The sequence below is a fragment of the Podarcis raffonei genome, chromosome 3 (assembly GCF_027172205.1).
Source record: "Podarcis raffonei isolate rPodRaf1 chromosome 3, rPodRaf1.pri, whole genome shotgun sequence".
In the NCBI taxonomy this organism is placed as follows: Eukaryota; Metazoa; Chordata; class Lepidosauria; order Squamata; family Lacertidae; genus Podarcis; species Podarcis raffonei.
The window spans coordinates 123232817-123258846 of NC_070604.1; the positions used below are offsets into that span (position 1 = coordinate 123232817).

At 49.6% G+C, this 26030-nt stretch overlaps 2 protein-coding genes and 1 long non-coding RNA gene across 6 annotated transcripts in view; 2 read left to right on the plus strand and 1 right to left on the minus strand.

Annotated features, from left to right (window-relative positions):
* The window catches only part of SELENOI (selenoprotein I), a 48054-nt gene extending 34554 nt beyond the window's left edge, over positions 1–13500 (plus strand). For both annotated transcript variants that reach the window (XM_053383881.1, XM_053383882.1), the window contains exons 4-10: positions 430–504; positions 1346–1608; positions 6887–6995; positions 8432–8480; positions 9924–10104; positions 12167–12349; positions 13267–13500. In XM_053383881.1, the coding sequence (XP_053239856.1) occupies positions 430–504; positions 1346–1608; positions 6887–6995; positions 8432–8480; positions 9924–10104; positions 12167–12349; positions 13267–13389 (983 nt within the window). In that variant the 3' untranslated portion in view covers positions 13390–13500. The remainder of the gene's footprint in view (positions 1–429; positions 505–1345; positions 1609–6886; positions 6996–8431; positions 8481–9923; positions 10105–12166; positions 12350–13266) is intronic.
* LOC128411520 (uncharacterized) overlaps positions 1–22417 on the plus strand; it is a 215355-nt gene extending 192938 nt beyond the window's left edge. The window contains exon 2 of the long non-coding RNA XR_008329838.1: positions 22302–22417. This is a non-coding gene — a long non-coding RNA (uncharacterized LOC128411520). The remainder of the gene's footprint in view (positions 1–22301) is intronic.
* Positions 1–26030, minus strand: part of LOC128411519 (sterile alpha motif domain-containing protein 12-like) — a 186141-nt gene that overhangs the window by 153176 nt on the left and 6935 nt on the right. For 2 of the 3 annotated variants that reach the window (XR_008329837.1, XR_008329836.1), the window contains exons 3-4: positions 22991–23282; positions 20378–20976 (exon numbers count right to left, since the gene is read on the minus strand). Coding sequence is in view for 1 of the 3 variants with exons in the window: in XM_053383892.1 (XP_053239867.1) it covers positions 20972–20976; positions 22991–23282 (297 nt within the window). In the remaining 2 variants the exon portion in view is untranslated. Of the gene's footprint in view, positions 1–19529; positions 20977–22990; positions 23283–26030 lie in introns of those variants that run through there. The other variant, XM_053383892.1, reaches the window with a different exon arrangement.

Sequence of the window (26030 nt, forward strand, 5' to 3'; positions counted from 1 at the left end):
GCAGTCGTGTTTCTGGGGAAGGTAGAAAACACAAGGCGGAGAAGCAATGTAATGAAATTCTCAGTCCGTCTGTGCCTCTGTGTTTGTGAACTGAAAGGACACAATGCAGATAGTATGGATCCCACAGGTAATTGGTCTAGATCAAGGTTCCCTGAACTTGGGTCTCCAGCTGGTTTTGGACTACGATCCCCATCATCCCTAGCTAGCAGGACCCAGTTGTCAGCGTTGATGGGAATTGTAGTCCAAAAACAGCTGGAGACCCTGCTGAAAAAGTTTGCTGACCCCTGCGGGCCTGGGTCTTCAGATGAAGGGCAGCATACAAATATAATATATAATAATAACAGTAATGATTATAATAACAATAATGATTGTGCAGCAAACATGTCCCTGGAGGTTGTGTTGACGCTCAAAATGGTTTTCTTTCCACAGCACCCAATCAGCAGCACGTTCCGAACAAAGTCTGGGTCATGGTGGGCCTCCTCAATTTCATGGCTTACACGCTAGGTAAAAGCTGGTTCTTTACTGTGTCTTTGTGTCTGTGTAAGAGGCGGTAGAAGGGGGTATTTGCGATGGTGGTCTCAGCAGTCATAGGGGCCAAACGACTTGTATGCTTTAAAAACAAAAAATTCCCTTTATATTTCCCCCAGAGGACACCCCCCCCCAACAAAAAAATCATTATGAAAACCTCCATCCATGAACACCGCAGCTTACAACAGTATATATGTGTTAAATATATTCTTATTAACCGATCCACAAGCTACTATAAATCTTTGGGACTAGGCTTTGGTTTTCTGGAGTGCTTGTGAATGAAAGAAATCCCCACCGTTCCCCAACAAAGGTCTCTTTGTCCTTTGTTCCCCTTGCCCGTCTCAATTTGTGGGTCAGTTTCTCCGTAAGGGCATGGTGCCACCCTCTCTTGTACCAAGCGTTCACGTTCACGCCTCCTAAGCCCTCCCAGAACATGGCTGTAAGAGAAATCCCGTTAGCGGTTTATCCACCGAGTCCTGATTCTGTTTAGGAGCGCAGGAAGCTACAGAGTCAGACCACTGGTCCCCCTAGCTAAGTATTGCTGACACAGACCGGCAGCAGTGGCTTCCCAGGGTTTCAGGCAGGAGTCTCTCCCAACCGCACCTGGAGATGCCAGCGAGATTTGAACCCAGGACCTTCTCCTTGCAAGGCAGACACCCTACTCCTGATCTGTGGCCCTCCGACAGATAAATACATATTCTTTAACATGAGGTCTGGCTTTTGGGCTTGTGCCTCTCCTCCCAGCCAGCCACTGGGACTGCAGGGGGTTGACCCGTGCCTCTGACCCCCCCTCCTTTCCTTATCCCCCCCCTTCTAGATGGCGTGGATGGCAAGCAGGCCCGGCGCACGCAGTCCAGCACCCCTCTGGGAGAGCTCTTTGACCACGGCCTGGACAGCTGGGCCTGCATGTTCTTCGTGGTGACGGTCTACTCCACCTTCGGCCGGGGCCCCAACGGCGTCAGCGTCTTCGTCCTCTACATCCTCCTGTGGGTGGTCCTGTTCTCCTTCATCCTCTCCCACTGGGAGAAGTACAACACGGGGGTTCTCTTCTTGCCCTGGGGGTACGACATCAGCCAGGTGGTAAGTGCGTCGCTTCCTGACCCTCCGGTTCCCTCTTCCCACTTTTGCTTTATTTCATTTACAGTGGTACCTTGGTTCTCAAACTCAATCCGTTCTGGGAATCCGTTCGACTCCCGGAACCGTTCGAAAACCAAGGCACGGCTTCCGATTGGCTGCAGGAGCTTCCTACGCTCAATCGGAAGCCGCGTCGGACGTTCGGCTTCTAAAAAGGTTAGAAAACCAGAACAGTCACTGTCTGCAGTGTTCGGGAGCCAAAACATACAACTACCAAGCCGTTTAAGAACCAAGGTACGACTGTATAGGCTGCCTTTTCCTCCCAAGGAAGTCAAGATTGTGTGCATAGCTCTCCTGCTTTTGCTTTGGGGGTTTTTAGGTTTCAGAAAGTTTACAAATTTGATACGTATTTTCCCAAATCACGTTCGTTTCAGATTTGACTTCCCCTCTACCCCCTCTGTGGTTTCCCCGTGGTTTCTAATATTTCTGCATATTATGGTTATTCTGTGTCCTAACATCTCCACAATATTCTCCAACAAATATTTCGCCGATGTTCTTCATTCAAATCCTACCTGTGTTTTTACATGTTTACAGCCATGCTCTAAATATTCAACAAAAGGCTTCCAGCCCTCCTTATAGTCTGCCTCTTCTGGCTCTCCTGCTCCCCATTTTATTCCACAACAACTCTGTGGGTTATAGTTTGGCTGAGAGGCAGCAATTGGCCCCCAGAGTCACACCCAGTGGGAGGATTTGAACCCAGGTCCTAGTCCAGCACTCTAATCACTACTTCAGTGGCTGCCTATCACCTTTACCTGCATGTGGATTTGCTTTTATTGGTTTGTTTTTCATGTGCTGTTTTATTCTGACAATTGAGTATTTTTTATTTTTTGGTGTTGTGAAGCCCATTGTGGGGAAAGGGGCTCGTTTGAGAGGCAGAGGGTGGAAAAGAAACACTTACTGTATTTTTCGCTCCATAGGGCGCACCAGACCATAGGGCGCACCTAGTTTTTAGGGGGGGGAATAAAGGGGGGGAATTTATTCCCCCCCCCAGCCCTAAAGAGCAAAGAAGCCAAGATAGCGAGCGGGATCTATCCCGCTGGCTGTCTTGGCTTCCTCTTTAGCCACGTGCAACCTCTCCAGGCGGGAGAGGTTGCGCGCAGCTTCATTTTTAGCCGCGGGGCTGGGGCAGGGGAAGCCCAAGCTTCCCCCGACCCCAGCCCACAAAACAGACTTTCCGCAAGCCTTCGGAGCCCGGAGGGAACTGGCTGAAGCCCTGCTCCAAGGATGCATTTCTGCAGTCCGAGTGGGTGGAGTGGGGTGGAGTGTTTTTCACAGCGGCACAGGACGTCTCCTCTTAAGGAGGGTTGCCTTGGGCTAGTCAGTGTGACAACAGAATTTCATTGCTGGGAAAGACTAAAGATCTGCCCCAGGCCACCTTGAGCAAGCCATGCCTGGAAATGGCAGACTGTTCCCCTCCAAAGATTACAAAACGGTCTTGGAAATCTTGGGAACTCCCTGCCTATTGATGCCAAGCAGGCACCCTCACTGTATTATTTCCAGCACCTGCTAAAAATATCCTTGTTTAGACAAACCTACCCAGATGCTTAGAAAACTGATGTGGATTTTAACCAGGTTTTAGTATTTTAACTTGTTTGTATGTTTTAATATGTTTCCCCTTGATTTCCTTCTTTTATCTTTTTGTAAACCACATTGAGGTTTTTTTCCTTTTGTTTGTAATCAAGCGGTGTATAATTTTTTATGAAAGAAATGAAAACAAAACATCATGGGTGAAAGTTACAGTGGAGGAGTGCAAGAAGGTCTCTTGCAAGGAATTGCGGTGTTGAGTCAGATGGCGCTAGGAGGGACCGAACTGCAAAACAACAGGGCTGCAACATTTCATGGGGCAATTGATTTCCCAACAATTTGCATCAGTTTTTTATTTGTGCCAGTGATAAGCCAGGCAGCTGAGGAAAGGAGGCCAATTTCAAAAGCTGCCATGCAAGAGGCAACATCTTGGAGGAGGCTGTTCTGTCTTCCTTCCACTGCAACACAGCAGTCGCTTCTCAGATGGCGCCTGCTGTGACATCTGAGGTTCCCCCCTTCCTTCCTGCTGCTTCACATTTTAATAGATGAGTCTGTCAGCCAAAGCAGTCAACATTCATCGACTAAGATCTGCAAAGTCCTCTCTGACTTAATTACTTGGCAGACGTCATTGCCTTGGAGGGGGGAGGAAGGGGGTCATGCGTTCTGCCAGCCACCAGCATCTCGCTCAGCTGCGCTCACGAGAAGAAATTGCTGGATCAGATCAGTAGCCCATCTAGTCCAGCTTCCTGTTCTCACAGTGGTTGACCAGATAATAATAATAAATTTTATTTATACCCCGTCCTCCCCGGCCAGAGCCGGGCTCAGGGCGGCTAACACCAATAAAATAAAATCACAGTAAAGACATAATGGGGGGGGGGAGAGAGAGGGGAAAAAACCAATTTAAAATACAGGTTAAAATGCAATTTAAAATGCAGCCTCGTTTTAAAAGTAGCCCATAGATCAAAACCATAAGGGGAGGGAAACATAAGGGTCAGACTGAGTCCAGACCAAAGGCCAGGCGGAACAGCTCTGTCTTGCAGGCCCTGCGGAAAGATGTCAAGTCCCGCAGGGCCCTGGTCTCTTGTGACAGAGCGTTCCACCAGATCGGGGCCACAGCCGAAAAAGCCCTGGCTCTAGTTGAGGCCAGCCTAACCTCCCTGTGGCCTGGGATCTCCCAGATGTTTTTGTTTGAAGACCGTAAGGTCCTCCGCGGGACATACCAGGAGAGGCGGTCCCGTAGGTACGAGGGTCCCAGGCCGTATAGGGCTATGAAGGTTTAAACCAGCACCCTGAACCTGATCCTGTACTCCACTGGGAGCCAGTGCAGTTGGTATAGCACTGGATGAATGTGATCCCGCGGCAAGGACCCCGTAAAGAGCTTCGCCGCGGCATTCTGCACCCGCTGGAGTTTCTGGGTCAGCTTCAAGATGCTTGTGGGAAACCAGCAAACAGGACCTGAGCATGAGAGGCCTGACTGTGGAGGCAGAGCAGAGTCATCCTGGCTAGTCCCCATTGCTAACCGCCTTCATGGGTTTGTCCAGTCCTCTTTGGACCATCGCTGCCTCCCGTGATCATCTGCAGGCGCGCAGCTTCTGCCTTCCCTCCCTCTTGGCAGGAAAAATACCTCTGGGCAATCATTTCCCGGCTGTCCTTCCCCTCCCCTCCCCAGCCCACGGCCATGGATCGCTTTCTGAACAGCCGCTCACCACGCTGGAGCCTTGGAAGGGCCCTTTGCCCCCCGGATGTTTGCCTCCTCACACAGCCAGTCGGAGAGGTTTTGTTGACTTGGAGTTGGCTGAGCAGAGACCTCTGTGCAATGCTGTCCCATAAATTGCCCTGGGGGGAGAAGGGGGGGTTGTACCTGCGTTGGTCAATAGATTTTGCAGGTGGGAACGTACGGGGCAAATTTCATTCCTGAACCAAAAGGGAAGAAGCAGCTTGTCCCTCTTCCTGTCCACCTTTGGTTGTGTGTTTTCGAAACAGTTCATAGTTAAATTATCCTCCAACAAGAGGGAAGGATGGCCACCAACGTGGATGGCTTTAAAAGAAGATGCGGCCAATTCATGGAGGAGGAGAAGGCTATTGAAGGCTCTGTTCTGGAGGCAGCAGTGCTTCTAAATACCAGTTCCTGGGAACTGCAAAAGTTGTTGTTGTTGTTGTTGTTGTTGTTGTTGTTGTTGTTGTTAAATACACCGCCCATCTGGCTGTGCTTCCCCAGCCACTCTGGGCGGCTTCCAACAAAATATTAAAATACCGTAATGCATCAAACATTAAAAGCTTCCCTAAACAGGGCTGCCTTCAGATGTCTTCTAAAAGTCTGGTAGTTGTTGTTCTCTTTGACATCTGGTGGGAGGGCGTTCCACAGGGTGCCACCACCGAGAAGGCCCTCTGTCTGGTTCCCTGCAACTTGGCTTCTCGCAGCAAGGGAACTGCCAGAAGGCCCTCGGCGCTGGACCTCAGTGTCCAGGTAGAATGATGGGGATGGAGACGCTCCTTCAGATATACTGGAAGGGGACAGTGTTGCTGTGGTGCCCTGGTCCTGCTTGCAGATAGATTTCCCTTTGGAGCAGGCACAGGCAAACTCGGCTCTCCAGATGTTTTGGGACTACAACTCCCACCATCGTCTATAAGACGCCCCCATGTATAAGGTAAAGGTAAAGGGACCCCTGACCATTAGGTCCAGTCGTGGCCGACTCTGGGGTTTCGGCGCTCATTTCGTTTTACTGGCCTAGGGAGCTTCCGGGTCATGTGGCCAGCAGGACTAAGCCGCTTCTGGCGAACCAGAGCAGCGCACGAAAACACCGTTTACCATCCCACTGGAGCGGTACCTATTTATCTACTTGCACTTTGTGCTTTCAAACTGCTAGGTTGGCAGGAGCAGGGACCGAACAACGGGAGCTCACCCCGTCACATGACCCGGAAGCTGTACGCTGGCTCCCTCAGCCAGTAAAGCGAGATGAGCGCCGCAACCCCAGAGTTGGTCATGACTGGACCTAATGATCAGGGGTCCCTTTACCTTTACCCATGTGGTCACCAGGGAGTGGACTTTGTGACTGAGCAGAGCTTTGAACCCTAGTTTCCTGCCCCCCTTTCTCCCCTGCATGTCTGGTGGTGGAAAGTGGGCTGAAGCAGGTTACAAACAACCACTTACCAAAAGCAAAAACTGAAAGGAGTGTTTGGCTGGTTCCTAGCACCTTTATAAATAAGCGTGTGTCTGCCTGCCTGTTCAGAGACCACTTTACATTGTGTTGCCGGTCTTTGCAACAGCAAACCTGTGATACAGACCAGTACAATCCCTGTGTTCCAGCTGAGGCTGCAGGTGACTCTCCCAGCCGTGGCGAAGCTGGCATCCTCAAGATTTTTCAGGCTTCAGCTCTCACCAGGCCCAGCTGCCACATCCCTGGGGGAGATTCAAGCTGGGCAGGTTTTTGGGTCCGCTGTTTGCAGCTAGCAGTTGCCCCTGGGAACGCATTTGTAGGGTCAGGGTGGGATGGAGAGGGGGAAATGGCTCTGCGGGGACTGTTTTTCCACCCCAGGGGCATAAGCCCGGGCTCCTTTGGGCGATGTCATAAGCTAAGACATCGCCCAAAGGAGCTTTCTGATCGCTAAGCCATTCTATCCAAACACCAGCTGGCCGGATGAGTCTTTCCAGATGCTGCAATTCTGCCTCTCTCTCTCTCTCTCTCTGATTACTTTTCAGACCATTTCCATCGTGTACATTGTGACGTCTATTGTGGGAGTGGAGGCCTGGTACAACCCTTTCCTCTTCAATTTCTTGTACAGAGACCTATTCACTGCAATGATCTTTGGTAAGGAGCTTCCTCTGAAAGCCTGTATTAAAAAAGTTCCTAATATACAGTGCCATAATCCCATGTTCAGCTTTCTATGTTTCCTTTTGTTTGCCATGTGCTCCCTGCACCCTTTCTTTGGAGTACACAAACTGGGTCACAATTGAGAAACTGCTTGCTCCAGGATTTTCGACCCTATTTAAGATCAATGAGGTATTTTGGACTTGTAGACAGTGGCAAGATTTCATTGAGGCCGGTCTGGGGCAAATTTGTTGTATAATTACAATGTTAGTAAAATATCTGCCTAGCTTTTTATTTGCTATTTGTTTTTTCTTGGTCTTTCATCTTAAGGTCCTGGGTAAGGTTACATTGAGTGTGTATTGCAGGGGGTTGGACTAGGTCAGGCATCCCCAAACTCAGCCCTCCAGCTGTTTTAGGACTACAACTCCCATCATTCCTAGTTAACAGGGCCAGTGGTCAGGGATGATGGGAATTGTAGTCCCAAAACAGCTGGAGGGCCGAGTTTGGGGATGCCTGGACTAGATGACCCACGGCAGTTTCTTCCAACTCTGATTCCTATAAACTAAAAAGCAAAATAATGAATAAGCCACAAAGCATAAAATGATGATGGTTTTATTTGTACCCCGCACATCTGACTATGTTGCCTCAACCACTCTAGGTTGCTTCCAACAAATTATAAAACCACAGTAAAGCATCAAACATCAAAAAACTTCCCGATACAGGGCTGCCTTCAGATGTCTTCTAAAAGTCAGATAGTTGCTTATTTCCTTGACATCTGATGGAAGAGCATTCCACAGGGTGGGCGCCACTACCGAGAAGGCCCTTTGCCTGGTTCCCTGTAACTTGGCTTCTTGCAGTGAGGGAACCTTGGAAGTCAAACATAATCCTTCCGGAAAGACGTTCGACTTCCAAAACATTCGAATTCTGAGGCGCAGCTTCCGATTGGCTGACAGCTAGGCTTTTTTGCAAATCGGAAGCTGCCTCGGACATTCGGGATCCAAGGAACGTTCAAAAACTTCTGGGTTTTCAGCGTTCAGGGACCAAAACATTTGAGAACGGAGTGGTTCGAGAACCGAGGTTCCACTGTATTTATTTTTATAGCCTGCCTTTTGGTCCTCAAGACAACTCACCTCTGCACACTGCCCATTAAAGTAGTATTAACAGAACAGAACAAAGCAAATGCATTCTTCCATGAATGATAGAAATGGCCAGCACTGTAGGATGTGCAGCTGTTGAACCAGCCCAGCAAAAGCTTCCTTTTTCACCAGCAGCTGCTCCCCGCTTTTCGGAGACACTCGCATTCCCCTGCCTGATGTTGCTGTTACAAATCCGAGTGAGGGTTGTGGAACAGGCTTTGCTGTGTGACGGCGTCTGTCTTTGTGTGAAGGGAAACACGTGCTCTGAGTCGTAACCTGGCCCTCCTCTCTCTCCCTTAGGTTGCGCGCTGACTGTGACTCTCCCCATGAGCCTGCTGAACTACTACAAGTAAGTCCTGTCTGAGCTCGGTTGTCAGTGCCCCATGGGGTTGGCTGCTCCAGTTCTGTTGGGGTGTCAGCGCCACTCAGTGTCTCCCCCAGTGGGGAGAGTTTTGAGAAAGCAAAATGGGCACGAGTGATGCCAGAGGCAAGCCTTTGCTTTTGAGACTATGGAGCAGAGAGATTGGCTGGCCCCTCTCTCTCAACCAGCTGGGCCAGGCCTCTTGGACAAAGCCAGGCCTCCTATATGTATTTTATTTTTTTTATTTTGAGGATTTTGTGCCCCACTTTTCAGCCAGGAAGGCTCCCATAGTGGCTTAAAGGTAAAGGGACTCCTGACCATTAGGTCCAGTCGTGGCCGACTCTGGGGTTGCGGCGCTCATCTCGCTTTATTGGCCGAGGGAGCCGGCGTACAGCTTCCGGGTCATGTGGCCAGCATGACTAAGCCGCTTCTGGCGAACCAGAGCAGTGCATGGAAACGCTGTTTACCTTTCCACCAGAGCGGTACCTATTTATCTACTTGCACTTGGAGTGCTTTCGAACTGCTAGGTGGGCAGGAGCAGGGACTAAGCAACAGGAGCTCACCCTATCGCTGGGATTTGAACCGCCAACCTTCTGATCGGTAAGCTCTAGGCTCTGTGGTTTAACCCACAGCGCCACCCCCGTCCCCACAGAGTAGCTTACATACTATCAAAACAAGACCGTCTCGCAGAATTATACTGCCCTCCCAAAAAACCCACGACACGCAAGGAGAAAGGGACAGGGAGGGAAGAGGAAAACTCAGGCACTGAATTCTAAATAGTTGTTCCTCTAATGCCCAACTGGCCCAGTTCAGGGGCAGGAGGTGCCCGGTGGAGGAACTGCTGGTGGAATGAGCCCTGCTGCTTTTCTGTCTCTCCCACTGAGGCAGCCCGAGGCACTGGCTGCCCCAGGTGACCTTTGAGGGGAGAGGAGGCCTGATGGGGCTGGCCTGAGACCGATTGGGGGGGATCTGCTTCTCAGCCCCAATCTTCCTTTCCTGGCCACACTGCAGCCTTGAGACCCCGTTGGAAGAACTATATCAGGTTCTGCCTCCTTCAGAGTTAGTCTGATGGTGCTCCCAGCTGAGTTTCAGAACCGCCCCCCTTTTGAAAATTTTATTTATTAAAAGAGTTGTATACCGCTGTGTCATTTTAAAAAATCAAAGCGGTACCGTACCAAGTTAAAAACGGACATCAGTTAACCATTGCGGACGGATGCATTTGTGATTGCCTGGCAGAATAGAAAAGTTTTCAGCAGATGTTTAAAAGTTGGCACAGAAGGCTCCTGCTCAGTCTCCAGTGGCAGAGAGTTCCACAGGACTGGGCTGGTGACACTAAAGGCTGGGGTTTTTGTTGTCGAACGAGCCATACCAGCTCTCGACCAGCGACGCTCCTGCAGGCGACCTCTTGCTGACACCTCTCCCGCCTTTCAGAGCCTACAGAAGCAACACCCTGAAGCACCACTCCTTCTATGAGGCGATGCTGCCCTTCCTCTCGCCCGTCCTCCTCTTCATCCTCTGCACCATTTGGATCTTCCACTCGCCCACGCAGATCCTGGAGACCCAGCCCCGCCTCTTCTACTTCATGGTCGGCACGGCCTTCGCCAACATTTCCGTAAGTTCCTTCTGCTGCAGAGGGGCTTGGCGGGGCAGGAGCAAAGCCGCTTTGCCTCGGGGTGTGGCCCTCCAGCCCTCTTTACCCGGCCCTCAGCAATCTCCCTTGGCCACGCTCCTCTCTCCACAACCCCCCTCCAGCATTTCCCCCCGGCTTCCCCTTACGTCCTTGAGCTGCAATCGGTTCCTCCTCCTCCGATGGTGAGATGCGCATGTCGAAACCTGTGGCTTCCATGTGGCTGGACTCTAACCTCCTTGCGCAAGAGTTCACCCGGGAGACCGCTTTGCCCTGCATGTGCCACTGCTTTGATCAAGGGAATGGGCACTGCTAGAGGCGCCACACGAGACCCACAGAGCATTGAGGGCGGCAGCACCTAACCTTAGGAACTCCCTGCCTGTTGATATCAAGCAGCGCCTTCACTGTACTTTTACTTGTTTAGACAAGCCTACCTGGATGACATGCAGGTGGATGTGAACTTTCATCTGTTTCAGTATTTTAAGTTGTTTTTTAAAGCGTTGTTGTATTCTCTCCCCCCCCCCCCCCGATTTTACAGTCATACCTCGGGTGAAATACGCTTCAGGTTGAGCGTTTTCAGGTTACGCTTCGCGGCGACCCGGAATTAACGGAACATGTTACTTCCGGGTTTCACCGCATGCGCAGACGTTCAAAATGACGTCACGCGCATGCACAGAAGCGGTGAATTGCGACCCGCGCAGTCGCGAGTTGTGTTCTACTCAGGATGCGAACGGAGCTCCGGAACGGATCCCATTCGCATCCAGAGGTACCACTGTATTGGTCTATCTTTTTGTAAACCAACCACTTTGAGGTCTGTCCCCACCCCCCAAATCAAGCAGTGTCTAATTTTTATGAAATACATAAATAAGAGTAATGTGGTGCAATGACCCCTGGAAGGCTGTCCGCTGAGGATCATAGGATAATAGGATCATAGAACTGTAGAGTTGGAAAGGGACCATGAGTGAGTGCCATCTAGTCTAACCCCCCTGCAATGCAGGAATCTTTTTGCGCAACGTGGGGCTTGAACCCAGCACCCTGAGATTAAGAGTCCCATACTCTGCCGACTGAACTACTGTGAATCTTTTTTAAAAAGTATTATTTTTATTTTTTGACAAAGTAATAATCATAAATAAATAAGAATAAAAATGTGCACCCCACCACCGAGACCATTCCATTGTAACTATGCAACCTCTCAAATTTTCAACACCTCTTGCGATGGTTTGACCCCTTTCCGTTTTAACATGGCAAATTCTACAAACACCTTCCATGTCTCCTCAAAACCATTTCTCCTGCATATTCCCCATCTTACCTTAACGGCACATGTTAAGTTATCATTCATAGCTATATCCCAGACCTCTTTATACCATTCTTCCATTTTATATTCACCTTGCCCCTTCCACTTCCTAGCTATAATAATTCATGCAGCTGTCAATAAATTTGTGAGCAAGCGCCTGCGAACCTTCCACCCCATCGTAAATTGATAATAATGGAACCTCTGGACTTTCGGTCAGCTTTAACCCTGTGATTTCTGTTATCTCTTTAAACACCCTTTGCCAAAACAAATGTGAATCTTTTTAAGGAAGAAGCTTTTTAGGAAAAAGCCAGCCCCTCTTTTTTTTTAGGAAAAAACTTCCCTATCCCCGGTCTAACTTTTCAGGTTCCCTGAACTGGGGAGTTTGCTCAAGGGGCAAGGAGGAGAGCCTCAAAGCCAGGAGGGTCCCAGAGTCCCCTTGACAACTATATGAGTTTGCTTGTGCAGAAAGCATCTCCGCTGCCTGCCCTCCAGCGTTGCCCTTGGATTCCTGCCCACGTGTGGGACTGAGTCTCTGTTACAGAGGATCCGTCCGCGCTGCAGCAGTAGAGTTCTGCCAGAAACCCTAGAGCGGTGCCTCTGGAGCAGTGACGTTCTAGAGCGGCTCCCTCAGTGGTGCTCCAGGAAATGGCCCTGGGTGGATTGGAGCGGCTGTTGGTGGAGCAGTGCCTTGGAGGGCGGACCTCTCCTCCCATCCTGGTCCTCCCTTACCAGCTCTTCCTCCTCTCCCCCCAGTGCCGCCTGATCGTCTGCCAGATGAGCAGCACCCGCTGCCAGCCTCTCAACTGGCTGCTCTTCCCACTGGCCCTGGTCATCTTTGTGGTGCTGACGGGCGTCTTGCCGGAGAGCGAAACCTTCCTCCTCTACCTGCTCACCACCTTCATCACCGTGGCGCACATCCATTACGGAGTCGGCGTGGTAAGTGATCCCGTGGCACGCGTGTGTATGGCACAGGTAAAGGTAAAGGGACCCCTGACCATTAGGTCCAGTCGTGGCCGACTCTGGGGTTGCGGCGCTCATCTCACTTTACTGGCTGAGGGAGCCGGCGTACAGCTTCCAGGTCATGTGGCCAGCATGACTAAGCTGCTTCTGGAGAAACAGAGCAGCGCATGGAAATGCCGGTTACCTTCCTGCTGGAGTGGTACCTATTTATCTACTTGCACATGCTTTCGAACTGCTAGGTTGGCAGGAGCAGGGACCAAGCAATGTTAGCTCACTCCGTTGTGGGGATTCGAACTGCCGACCTTCTGATTGGCAAGTCCTAGGCTCTGTGGTTTAACCCACAGTGCCACCCTTGTCCCTGTGTAGCACAGAGCGCCCTGCAAAGGATCCTCAGCCCCACCCTTGCCTGCACATTCACAGCGAAACTGCCAACATCTGCCCCATACCTTAGACTTCCTGCCCAACCAATCCGAATCCATTGCTTTCATTTTAGCTAGAATTTGCCACTAGGAAAGAAAAGGGAGAGGAAGGATGATGCTCTGATTCAGCAACAGCAACAGTCCTAGAATTGTAGGGCTGGAAGGAACCCCCAAAGGCCATCTACTCCTGCCCTCTGCAAGGCAGGAATCACAGCTGAGGTGCTGCTTCCCCATCTTTCTGCCCAGGAGCAGAGCAGGTGAGGAAAGAGATATGGGGCAAATTGGTGGGCAGAGCAGAGGAGTAAGTGGAGCTGCCCTGCAGAAGGAGCGTTATATGTAGAATTTGAAGGCAGGCAGAGGAGAAGGAAGGGTGGGGCTTGGAGGGGAGGGGGCCATGGTCAGGGGTCTGCCTTCCTGCGACACCCCCCCCTCACCTTGCCCGTTCTCTCTACCTCTGCTTTCTCCCCCTCCCAGGTGAGCCAGCTGAGCAAGCACTTCAACATCCGCCCCTTCTCGCTACGAAAGCCCAGCTCCGATTGACTAGACGTGGAGGCGGGAGAGAAGAAATCCGGCCCACCGCCTGCAGGGGCTCTGTGAACGCAGCCCCCCCCCCATGTAAATACACTTCAGCCATCACCAAGGAACTAAAATTTGACCCACTTTGGGTGGCAACAAAGCCTGGCAGCCTTGCAGAGGGACGGACCCTTCTTGCACCGCCTCTCTCACGGATGCGCAGGTGGCTGGGCAGGGGCTGAACCACCGCGAACATGTCCTGAACCAGCATGATGCTTCCAGACCAAGCATGGGTCCATGCCACCCAGAACTCTCCAGGGAGACACCCAAAAAACCACAGACGGGCGCCAGGGGCGTCTCTGAAGCCACACGATTGCCGCAAAACATCTTCAGGTTACGCTGAGGACAGCATGGCCTGCTCTCCGTGGACCCAGCCACGCAAAAGGGTTTTTTTTGTGTGTGGCTTGAACAAATCAGCTGCTTTAAGTAAGGGGCTTCGGTGGCGGTAATCACACAGTGAAAATGTGACTATTCTATGTAGGTTATATTATCCTTCCATTCACTTCCTCCTCTCCTCCCACCCACCCTCGTTGTGGCTTCCACATGGCTAAACCAGATGTTGAAGCAGGCAGATGCTGTCTCCACTCAGCGGAGGAGGAGCCTTCCAGCCCACCCTGTCTGAGCGGCTCTGGAGAGCAAAGCTGCAACCCTCCTTCACGTTTCCGGCAGAATTACGTTGCGGCAAGCGACACTCTTCTGTGGGATAACCTTTGGGGCAGGGGACGGAGACCGGCCGTTTCCAATAACTGTTTTGTCAGGCATATAACCCTTCCGTGCGGGTCCATTCCGAGTAGCTCTGCTTCCCTCTAGAGGAAATAATCGAGATCTCCTTTCGTCGAAACGGCAACTGAGCTCTGTGTTTGCCTCCATGCCCGGCTCTAGTAGCTGAAGGTGGTTTTCCTCTGTGTTTGTTACCCAAATGTTGTGTTCAGCCATCCTAACCCTGCTTGAACTGCGTGGTGGTGACGTCTGCGCCGATTCCCCCTCCCTTCTTCTGTTTAATTTCATGAGCAAGCCTTGTGTTTGGGGTGGGGACGCCTGTGCGTCCTGGTATGAAGAGGGCAGCCGAAACCCAACTTTTTTGGAACGGTGGCACCCGGAGGAGACCCAAGCGCAGCAAAGGATGTTCCTACGTGATTCCGAGGACAGGGGCTGCTTATGGCTTCTGCTCCTAAAATGAGAGGGGGCGACCCGCTCTTGTGGATGACACATTCCACTCTGGGGAGAGAGAGAAATGGGAATTGTGAAATGACTATTTAACCTTTCTTTTTGCAAGCTTAAATCATTATGTCAACAAGCAATGTGAAAATCCAGGAGCCAGTGCTCTTTTCTGCCTCCAGCCCCTTGTAAATAGATCCTTTTTCCCCCTTCTGTTTTCTTCCCACACCTGACTTTAAATGCCTTTTTTCATTTCTTTTGGTGTGTTAATGAGCAAGGGAGGAGCTTGTTCTGACCCTTAGTGAGGCACCTCTCAGAAAACCAGCAGGAAAGAGCACTGGCCTCTGGGCATGGATGATGAAACAGAAACAGGTTCTCATTCTTCGCTTGTTTGGTGAATGTTTTCATGGCTATAAAAGGTGAACCAGAGATGGGGATTGGGGAGACTTCTCTCACTCACTCACTTTTTTTTTTTAAATTAAATGATTTTGCACAGAAAAAGTTGGGTGTACAGAGGAAATGAGACGTGCTTTGAATACTTGACGCTATCACAGCCGAAATGAAATGCAGCAATCAGTTGATAATTTTGGTGCACTGAGTTAGACCCACCCCAGAGCCAGTTTCCAATTCTGGAGGCGGCTGAGTCAGAGGTAGGGTCTCCTTTATTTTGTGTGTGTGTGTGTGTTTGACTAATGAATCATTGTGAGAACATGTGTTCCTCTTTACTTTCTCTCTTTGCTTTGGAAGCAGGGGTTCTCAAATTGACAGTAACTGGCGGCAAAATTGCACAGGCCCTGATGGCATAAGCCGAGATGACGATAATGATGTGACTCACTAAATCATTCCTTGAAGTGCTGCCTTGGAAACATCGTCCATGCTCCAAGGCGCACGTCCAGAGGGGGCCAGGCCAGCACTGAGTGGACGGAAGGACAAAAGGTGTTAACTTCCTGGCGTCTCCCAAGGCAGGCTTTGCTTGGCTGTCGCCTCTCAAAAGAAACCTGGTTCTGCTTCCCTTACCTATCTAGGCTTCTTGATAAGGAACCTGGTGCCTTAAGAAGATTTGCCTCAAGTTGGAGAAAAGGTCGGCTGTCTTAAGCAGAATGTTGGAAAAGTAGTTGTCCAAGTTAAAGAGAGTACGGCATCTTCAGCTGTGGAAATGGGTTTAATTCCTGCTGTTTCGCCATCTTTATTATTTAAAGCTCATTCGGCAATCTGGGAGGGACTCCGATGCGCCATTTAACCATTATTATTTCTGTCCCGGGTGTTGGTGGCATCGGGGGGGTTTTTGTGTTCATCTCAAATATTCTTCGAAATAAAGGTATTGCATGTTGAAGAGGTGAATGTGTGCCCGCTGCCACTCTCAGCAGGTGATTGTAAAAACGCTTCGAGGAGTCCTCTCCGTACCCAAACCCGCCTTCTCCCGATATTCCCTCTGCAGCTAAAAGAGGCATCTGAGGCAGAGCTCGTGACACTTCCTTAAACTACTTGCTCCACATTTTGCAGTCCTTTGTCGCCGTCAGAAATCACTGCCCCGCGTTTTTGTACGTCCTGAGAGCGAAACCTTTCTCTGCCTTGATTCACTACTGCTGCCTGTGTAGCTGCAGATGCGCTGCTGGTTGGCTCAACCTTTTAAGACGCAGTTCTCCGGAGGCGTGGGCAAAGGAGCTGCGGGGAGCAGCATAGCACCCCACCCCAAACCAGTGCCCTGCAATCCTGCAAGGTTCAGGCTTTGGTAGTAGCAACCTGTAGTCCAAGCAGTGGTTTGCACAGAGACACGGCCAGCTTTCCCTGTTGCTCAGAAACTCCCTGGCAGGCAGAGAGGTCTAGATGTAGAAAGTCCCTGTGCTTTGCAGAAGCACCTCTCTTCCCCCACCCCAAGCCCAAATGCAGGCTTGAATAAGATGGATCATAGCTGGACGCTTGATTTCAGAGCAGGGTGTTCGGCGCATGAGTCTCCACGGCTGTGGGTGTGCAGGTCATGCGTGTGGGGTTGGGCAGCTATTCCAAAGTGCCATTTTCATTTGAAAAGCGATCCTAGGAAATAAGATATTTCGTGATAACTTAGAGCAGGGGTGGGGAATAATTGTGTGCCCCTCCCCAATCTTCCTGGACTCCTGGTGCCATCAGCCACAGCCAGCATTGTCTAGAGTGATGTGAGCAGGGGTCCAGCAAGATATGGGGGCCCCCCAAGGTTTCTCGCCCCTAACTTAGATACTCCTGTTTGCAATCTCCCCACTAAACGGGCTCCGCTGCTATCTTGGATTGGTCTGTTTCTCTGCTTAGGACAAGCACACGCCCTGCCGGTGTAGTTCAGGCCTTCATCGCCTTCCTCATGCAGCAAGTTGGACAGCATCTTTGCGCCCCCCCCCCAAGAATTGGAAAGGGGGCTCTCTGTTCAGAGCTCACCCCTTTAGAGGAAAGTAGCCGAAACCTTTTCTCTGTGTTACAGCCTTACTCTGAAAATGCAGGCAATTGGGAACGGGGATGAACCATGCATGCATTTTGGACCAGTTTACCTTCCGGGTCTCTGTGGCCCTGGCGATTTTTCTTTTTTTAGAAGCTGATTTTTAAGCTATCACGTGAAAGGTGAGGTTGGAGTCCTTCCTTCTCTCCAATGTATTGCATTGTATTGGGCTAGGGGGTCACGTTTTGAATGCGTAGCTTTGCTCGCTGCTTCTTTTGTCCCCCACTAAATATGAGGGCGAATGTTCAGTCCCTTGGGCCTCGTTGGTGCTCTCTCTGCCAGGAAGGACCGTCCTTGGACAAAAGGGGGGCGGTCTCTCCGGCCGGTATTCTGCAAAGCACCGGTTGCACCAGATTCTGCCAAGGGCTGGGTTGTTGTCAAAGCAAACGGAATGTACAGACCATAATTATTATTAGTGAGAGAAAATTGCAATAGGAAACCTGTACATTTCTCGCGGCAGATTTCTGCGCCACCTTCACGCTTCCATCAGGATTCATGTCTGTCTCATATGTACATTGTTCGAAGTTGACAGTCTTGCAAATGGATTTGGATTCCATTCCATGAAATGCTATTGGTGAATATTTATTGTATTTAAAAACGGAAACAACAAAGCTTCAAAAAAAGAGAACCTATTATGAAATAAAACTTCAATTAAAAAAAATTCCCAAGCTTTTTAACATCTCTGTCTCCTTATCTCTGTGGGTGGTTCTGCTGTGGAAACAGTTTGGGGAGGGGGGTTGCTCTTGCAAATGCTGAATTAGTGACTGAAATCTAGTAAAACACCTGCAGCTTCTGCCACCACAGTCTGATCAGGTTGCTAGGACTGGCTGGGGAGAAAGATGATGGTGATGATGATGATGATGGAATGCCCTCCCATCAAATGTCAAAGAGATAAACAACTACCTGACATTCAGAAGACATCTGAAGGCAGCCCTGTACAAATAATAAATTGTTATTATTATTCCTTTTCCCCAGACCTGGACTCAAGGTCTTAATATTGTTTTAATTCTTCATAGAATTAAAACAGCACAAGAAACAAATTTATCAATAATAAAGACAGCACTATTCAAAGCTTTTCCCTTTAAAAAAACAGTTCCCCAAGAAAGGCCTGTCGGAACAAGATCTTCTCTTGATGGTGGAAAGACAAGGAGGGAACCCGTCCGGCTTCTCTAGGAAGGGAGTTCCAAAGTTGCCCTGGGAACATCCACTGAGACGCCCCTACCAAGTGAGCCTTCCCTGAAGATCTCAAAACTTGGGCTCGTTCATATGGGGGAAATACTGTTTCAGACGGCCTGGTCCTAAGCCACCAGGCGAGATCCTTGCTCCTGTTGTTTTCTGGGCTTAGGGGAAGCCAGAGAGAGGGTGGCTGATAGCTTGTCTTGCTGCTTGGAAAGTGTTTGCCATCTCTGTGGTTGTGTGTTCCTCAAAGCCCAATGGAAGCTTCACGTGTGTTCACCTGAAGGAGTGTCTCCACCCCCATCGTTCTGCCTGGACGCTGAGGTCCAGCTCCGAGGGCCTTCTGGCGGTTCCCTCCCTGTGAGAAGTGAGGTTACAGGCAACCAGGCAGAGGGCCTTCATGGTGGTGGCACCTGCCCTGTGGAACACCCACCAGATGTCAAGGAAATAAGCAACTATCTGACTTTTAGAAGACATCTGAAAGCAGCCCTTTTAATGTCTGTTGTTTTATTGTATTTTTTATATTTTGTTGGAATATCAACAAAATATCTCCAGCCACCCAAAGTGGCTGGAGAAACCCAGCCAGATGGATGGGATATAAATAATATAATTAATAATAATAATAATTTATTTTACTTTCAAGTCATTTCCATCCCTCAACATCATTTTTTTTAGCATCCAGTTCTGCATCCAGTTTTTCTGCATCCAGTTTTCCAAAGAAAGTCCTTTGCACTCATTCGTTGACTAATGAGCAACCCTATGCAGTCTGCACTTAATGATCGACTGGATTCCAGAATGCTCCTTGTAATAATAATAATTTATTATTTATAATAAATTATTTTCCCAGCCGCTCTGATCAGCTCCCAACAGAATTAAAAGCACAATAAAACATCAAACATTAAAAACTTCCCTGAACAGGGCTGCCTTCAGATGTCTTCTAAAAGTCAGATAGTTGTTTATTTCCTTGACATCTGATGGGAGGGTATTCCACAGGGCAGGTGCCACCTCCGAGAAGGCCCTCTGCCTGGTTCCCTGTAAGCTCACTTCTCGCAATGAGGGAAACGCCAGAAGGCCCTCAGCGTCTGGGCAGAACGATGGAGGTGAAGACAGTCCTTCAGGTCTACTGGACCGAGGCCATTTAGGGCATTAAAGGTCAGCACAAACACTTTGAATTGTGATTGGAAAAATGCTTTTAGGAATCTGAGACCAGCCACTGCCTAAGAGCTACACGGGGAGTCGAATGCGTCCCCAGGGCTGCCCAAGGAGGTTGAGGATCAGCAGAGTGGGTTTTGAGACAACAGTGAAGACCAAAGAGGAGTTTGCGAAGGGACCTTGGTGGGTCCTGGCCAGAGGGGGTGGAACCTTTGCGGTCCCTTCCAACTCTATGGTTCTATGATTTTAAGTGTGGGGGTGCCTTTTCAGGATAGGGGTGCAGAGATGCGAGAAGGCCTTAAATGCAGTGCTGGTTCCTAATCCTGATGTTCTCTGCCTGCTGGTTTATTTCTTTCGCTCACCACCTTGTGGCTGAACAACTCTCTGCAGTGCAACATCCCAGCTCCAGCAACAGTCCCTGCTGCACACGTCAAGCTTGCAAAGATAAAGGAATTTAAACACGCAAAGACTCAGCCTCATATATACCAAATCAGGGGTCAGCAAACTTTTTCAGCAGGGAGCCAGTCCACTGTCCCTCAGACCTTGTGGGGGGCTGGACTATATTTTATTGGGAGGGGGGACTAAAAAATTAATGAATTCCTATGACCCACAAATAACCCAGATACGCATTTTAAATAAAAACACACATTCTACTCATGTAAAAACACGCTGATTCCCGGACCGTCCGCGGGCCGGATTTAGAAGGCGATTGGGCTAGATCCGGCCCCCGGGCTTTAGTTTGCCTACCCATGTACTAAACAAATATTTTTGTATGGTGCACTGTAATAAAAGGTGATTTAATTTTGCAGGGCAGGAAATAGGTTATGTATGTTTTATTTGTAGCATCATACAGTGGTACCTCAGGTTAAGTACTTAATTCGTTCCGGAGGTCTGTTCTTAACCTGAAACTTTTCTTAACCTGAAGCACCACTTTAGCTAATGGAGCCTCCTGCTGCTGCCGTGCCGCCGGAGCACGATTTCTGTTCTCATCCTGAAGCAAAGTTCTCAACCCAAGGTACTATTTCTGGGTTAGCAGAGTCTGTAACCTGAAGTGTCTGTAACCTGAAGCGTCTGTAACCCGAGGTACTACTGTACTGGGCTACCGGGAAGCAAGTCCTGTTGAATTCAAAATGACAAACACTTTCTTGAACAACAGTTTCATAGTTTTATGTCTCGGCAAATCAGTCCAACTCCTGGTCCACCTAACTCAGTATGGCCCCCCTTGACTGGCAGGCTCTCTCTAGGGATCCCCCCCCCCCAGCCTGCAGCCCCCAGATGTTGAGCCTCGTACCTTCTGCATGCCTAGCAACATAACTTCCGCTGCTGGGCTGCAACCCTTCCCCACACCTACGAAGCGTGGACCACCCTCCTCTGGCCAGATGTTTGCAGGAGGCTACAGGCATGGGGGCAGCCCCCTTCCCCGAGAAAACCCACATTCTGCCGCAAAAGCCTTTGCCCCTGGGGCTGCAAACTGCCGAGTCCAGACCCCAAAGCAGCTCCTTCCATTCTCCAGTCCTTGAAGCCTGGCCTGGCCCTGGGCTTTGGGCTCCATCGTCCTGCTCGGAGGTCCAGTTGCGGCCAAAGGCTGGCACCAAAGTGTGTTCCCTTTTTTGCATCCCAGACAGAGCTGCTCACTTGACAGCGAGCCTCCCTCGATCACGCTGTGTGTGGAAGAACGGAGAAGGGCTTGTTATTTTCCTTCAGAAATATTGCAAGACCGCTAATTAAAACACTTCCATCGGCGGAACTGGCATTGCACTGCTACAGGTGCGATGAACACCCACTCCGCATTTGTAAAAACTCAGACTGGCAGCACCTGCACTTTGGAACTCCCTGCCAATTGACACCAGGTGGGTGCCTTCCCTCTCCTCTTTTCGGCCCCCACTAAATAAAATATCTGCCTATCCAGATGCTTAGAAAGTTGATGCGAGTTTTAACCTGTTTGTAGCCTATTGTTATTTAAACTTTCCAAAGTGTTGTTAATCTTTCTGATTGATCATTTCATTGTTTAGTCTGTTTTGTAAGCCACTTTGAGGGTCTTTTCAAATCTAACAGTGTATAAATTTTATTACACACCCATTCTTTTTTATTTTATTTTATCTTACCACGTTTCATTACAGCTCTATTCCTACGGTTGCACACATGATACAAAAGCAAGGGAATGAGGATTAATGTTTCTGTTGGATCAACCTCGCATTCAGCATACAGTACAGGCAATCACTGCAGAATTTTCCTTTCCAAATGCTTATTTGTTAAGCCCGAGCAATGTTCTGTGGAATTCATGTTCCATGTCTGCACTGATGCTGCAAAATGCTCTCTCTTGTACCCTGGTATCCTCTCTCTGTGTGTGTGTTTTCTTTATTATTTTTCCTTCTGTAATTTTCCCCTTATAACATTAAAACTTCAATTAAAATTTATTATGTGGGAGATGTTGCAGGAATTTATGTATAGGTTGGGGGGCTTGCCCCTGCAGCAGATATCCTGCACATGCAGCCCACTACCAAAATCAGCACAATCACTATTGTGACTTATCCCCACAAAACACTTCATCACAGTTTCTTCCTATCTATTCAAAGGGCCTTTGCTGCACGATACAAAATGTAAGAATTCACTGATCAATGTATCTCTGTACTGGCTCACAGGGAAAACTTCAGAAATTCCTATAGACAGGTGAGCTCAGCTCCTCAGCAGCCCCTCTGCCTGAGCGATAATCCCTGGCATCCTGATACCTGAGTGCCAGACAGGTAGCCATGCCAGAAATAACAAACCCAGATGAAGACAAAAGGGTGTGATGAACTTGGCTGGGAAACAGGGAAATGTAAAGATCTCTTTTGTTCCACTTGATGGGTGTTTGGTGGAGGGCAAGGGGAACCGTGGGGCAGGGTCCAGGATGCTCAGATTGCTGCCACCAGACCTCCCCTTACATAATGTAACCATGATGTAGTTTGGGGGGGGGTGTAACAGGGGGATTAGCAGCTAATACAAGTTTGGGTTCTCTTTTGTTTGGGGCTTCCATCTTGTTCCACCTGGTGGCAGGTGGGAGTCCTGTCACGACAGTCTTCAATCAAGACCAAGCCTACTAGCTCCTGTTTTGCTCTAGTATTCCTGGCTGGTGTCCTTGTTTTTTGTCCAAGGGAGCCCTCAGATTTCTCCGTTAACAGGGACAGGTAAAGTAAAGGTAAGGGACCCCTGACCATTAGGTCCAGTTGTGGCCAACTCTGGGGTTGCGGCGCTCATCTCGCTCTACTGGCCAAGGGAGCCGGCATACAGCTTCTGGGTCATGTGGCCAGCATGACTAAGCCACTTCTGTCAAACCAGACCAGCACATGGAAACGTTGTTTACCTTCCCACCAGAGCGGTACCTATTTATCTACTTGCACTCTGACATGCTTTCAAACTGCTAGGTTGGCAGGAGCTGGAACAGAGCAACGGGAGCTCACCCCGTCACGGGGATTTGAACCACCGACCATTTGATCGGCAAGTCCTAGGCTCTGTGGTTTAACCCACAGTGCCACATTTTATTAAATAAATCAATGCCCTCGGTCTCCCCACCTCCAACCCTACACATTCTGCTTCATTTCCAGTCCCAGTAAGGACTTTGACAACACCCAGTAGATGGGGACAGTTATGGGGCACCCGTGCAATTCTCCACCTGCTTTGGGTGCCCATCCTCACCTCCTGTAATGTCCAGCAAGTCTTTCATCTCCTGCTGAATGCGGAGGTGCAGGACTTCGCGCAACAGCTCCTGCCGCAGGCTCCAGGGCGCAACTCCCATGCGCTCCAGCGTCTCATCCGTCAGGCGCAGCAGGGCCTTTCCAGAGATGGCGTGGCTGTGTGCCGCTTCCAGGAGGGGCTTCCCCTGAGCCCCCAGGGACCCTCGGCTCAGCCAGGAGCAAACCTCCGAGACGGTCCACTGGGCCACTGGTCGCCTCACCTGGCCCTCCTCTTCCAAGTCTTCCTCGAAGCCCTGCAGGGCAGAAGTTTGGCAGGCTGATTTCTCTGCCCTCCGCTTTTGAATTCACCCCATCCAACCTCAAGCACGGACATAATAAAGTAAAAAAATCTAGCATTTTGTTTGGAGCCCTTTAAGATGAGTTGACCAATCCAGAACAGTGGAAGGAGGAAGAATGGTCTCATTCGGCTCCCTCTTAAAGGTAAAGGTCAAGGAGGGGGGCCACCAGGTGGCGCGTTGGAAGATGGCTGACAATAACATCTCTCTGACCCATCGAGGAAAATAAGGGGGTGCTATGGGAAGTAGGCAGCCTTCCCCCCCACCAGGATATGGTGGGGTGTCTGTCTTGCCAGTGGTGTTCACAATGCACCCCCTGATCCGAGAGACGGGGGTGCCGAACACTTGGCACAAGCCCTCGATGAAGTCAGCTCTTCCCGACGCCGATTCCAATTAGCGCGTGCTGGTTGCTTCAGTCCGGAATTATAATTGGAAAATTTACGATTGGAGATAAGACTGAAGCACATACATCAAGCAAAGCTCGACGATAAGACTGCTGATGAATGGATCTCTGTGACCGAGAGTGACGGATGGATAAGTAAATCTTTCGATGAATTACCTCTGAGAGACTGTATGTTTGGAACGAGGGGGGGTGGAGGAAAACCCCCTCTTTTTTTTGCACGATGTGATATAATTAACCCTTCCCCCCAGAAAGAAACAAGATCGTTGCGTTTTTAATAATCATAAGCAGGATTTAAGAACTGTGTGGGGACGGAGTACACCAGGAGAGAAGATCGGTGAACGACGAGAGAGTGGAAATTTTTATGACGCAGTTAAAAAATGGCGTCTCATCAAGACAGGCTAGCCGGAGAAGAAGGACAGGGGGAGGAGAATCAGGACGGTGTGAAAAATAAGGAGTACTGGAATATAAGTTTGACCTGATAGAGCCCGCTGATGTATCTGCTTTATTTGGCTAGCCTGAGGAAGAAAAAAAACAAAGGACAGACCGAAAATTTTGCTTATGGAAGTGCTGAATAGGCTGTCCTTAGCCTTTGAAGAATATAAAACCCACACAGTGACATCGTTTTCAGTCTGCTTGTGAGAATCATCAGAGATCGCAAAGAAAGGAATATATGACAACAACAAGATGAAAAAGAAAGTAATAAAGGACTATCCGGATCAAACTGGATAGAACTGTTTAATTAAAGCAGTAAAACAAGTGATGCCTGGAGCTATCCGGAATTTTGGACTCGTGCAGAGCTTGATGTATGGGTACCCTCAAAAATTTTTTTAAAATTTGGCTGTTTGATTTGGAACTAATGTGATTTGAATAATGTGATATGATTGGCCTGTTAATAAAAATTATTTTAAAAATAAAATAAAGGTAAAGATAAGGGGACCCCTGACCATTAGGTCCAATTGTGACTGTCTCTGGGGTTGCGGCGCTCATCTCGCTTTACTGGCCGAGGGAGCCGGTGTACAGCTTCCGGGTCATGTGGCCAGCAGGACTGAGCCACTTCTGGCGAACCAGAGCAGTGCACGGAAACGCCATTTACCTTCCCGCCGGAGTGGTACCTATTTATCTACTTGCACTTTGACGTGCTTTCGAACTGCTAGGTTGGCAGGAGCAGGGACCGAGCAACGGGAGCTCACCCCATCATTGCGGGGATTCAAACCGCCGACCTTCTGATTGGCAAGTCCTAGGCTCTGTGGTTTCACCCACAGCGCCACCCGCTTCCCTTATTCAGCTCATTCAGTCTCATTCAGCTCCCTCTTACTCTCCTCCTTTCGGAGGAAATAATGTGTGATTTTGCTCTGTCTCCTTCGGGGATTAACGAATCTGGCACGATTCCCAGATCTTTGCAGTTCTTTCTAGTAAGTACCATAATAATTAAGATTATTCACCGGCAGTTTGCAGAAATCAATTATCTCCAAATGTGGTGGCCTTGAATTTACGAGTCTGGCGTCAGTGCCATCCAGCAGAAGGGAGCGTTTTGGAGACTCTCTGCAGCTGCCACCTGGGCTCGCTCGTCAACAGTTCTGCTAATCAAGATGTTTCTCTTCCTTAATTTATAACTAGTATCTTGTGAACTTTGGCTCGACCTTGCATTTGGCGCTGCCTAGCAAAGTGCTCAGCCCAGCCCAGCTTCAGGCAGCCTCACAGTTTAGAGGAGTTAGAACAATAAAACAATGAGATGAAACGATAAATTAAAACAACAAAACAAAGCACTAAAAGGAGTTAAGAAATAAAATGGGGACTTCCGGGTTAGCGCCATCGACTAATGGCGGATTCCCTCCGAGCTCCGGAGGGAATCGGCTCCGCAGGATCCGGGTCTTGCCGCTGCGGCGACGCGGGGACCCCTGAAAATCACAGGCGCTGAAGCCTGTGAACCTGGTGACTCGGCGGGCACCATTTGCGCCCCCCGACCCGCGAAGGAGCCTTTTTAAAGGCTTCGGAACGGGGGACGGGGCGAGCGGCGCGGTGCTGAGAGTCGACTGCTTCTCCTGCGGAGTGAAGCCGCATTGCCATGGCCAGAGAGCGCTGACTTCTTCTTGTGAGTAATTGGACTTTAAAGCAACAACCCGTGAGTAGTACGGAAATTGGATTTGCAAAGAAAATTTTTTTTTGAATTAGGCACGATCGGGGAAGGCGCAAACAGGAAGTCCGTCTCCCCGTCTTGTAAATAATTTAAAGCAAGGACTAGTTAACTAAGGTCGAGAGAACTTCTTCTTCTTTATTGGGTAAAAGACATTAATTTCACGATT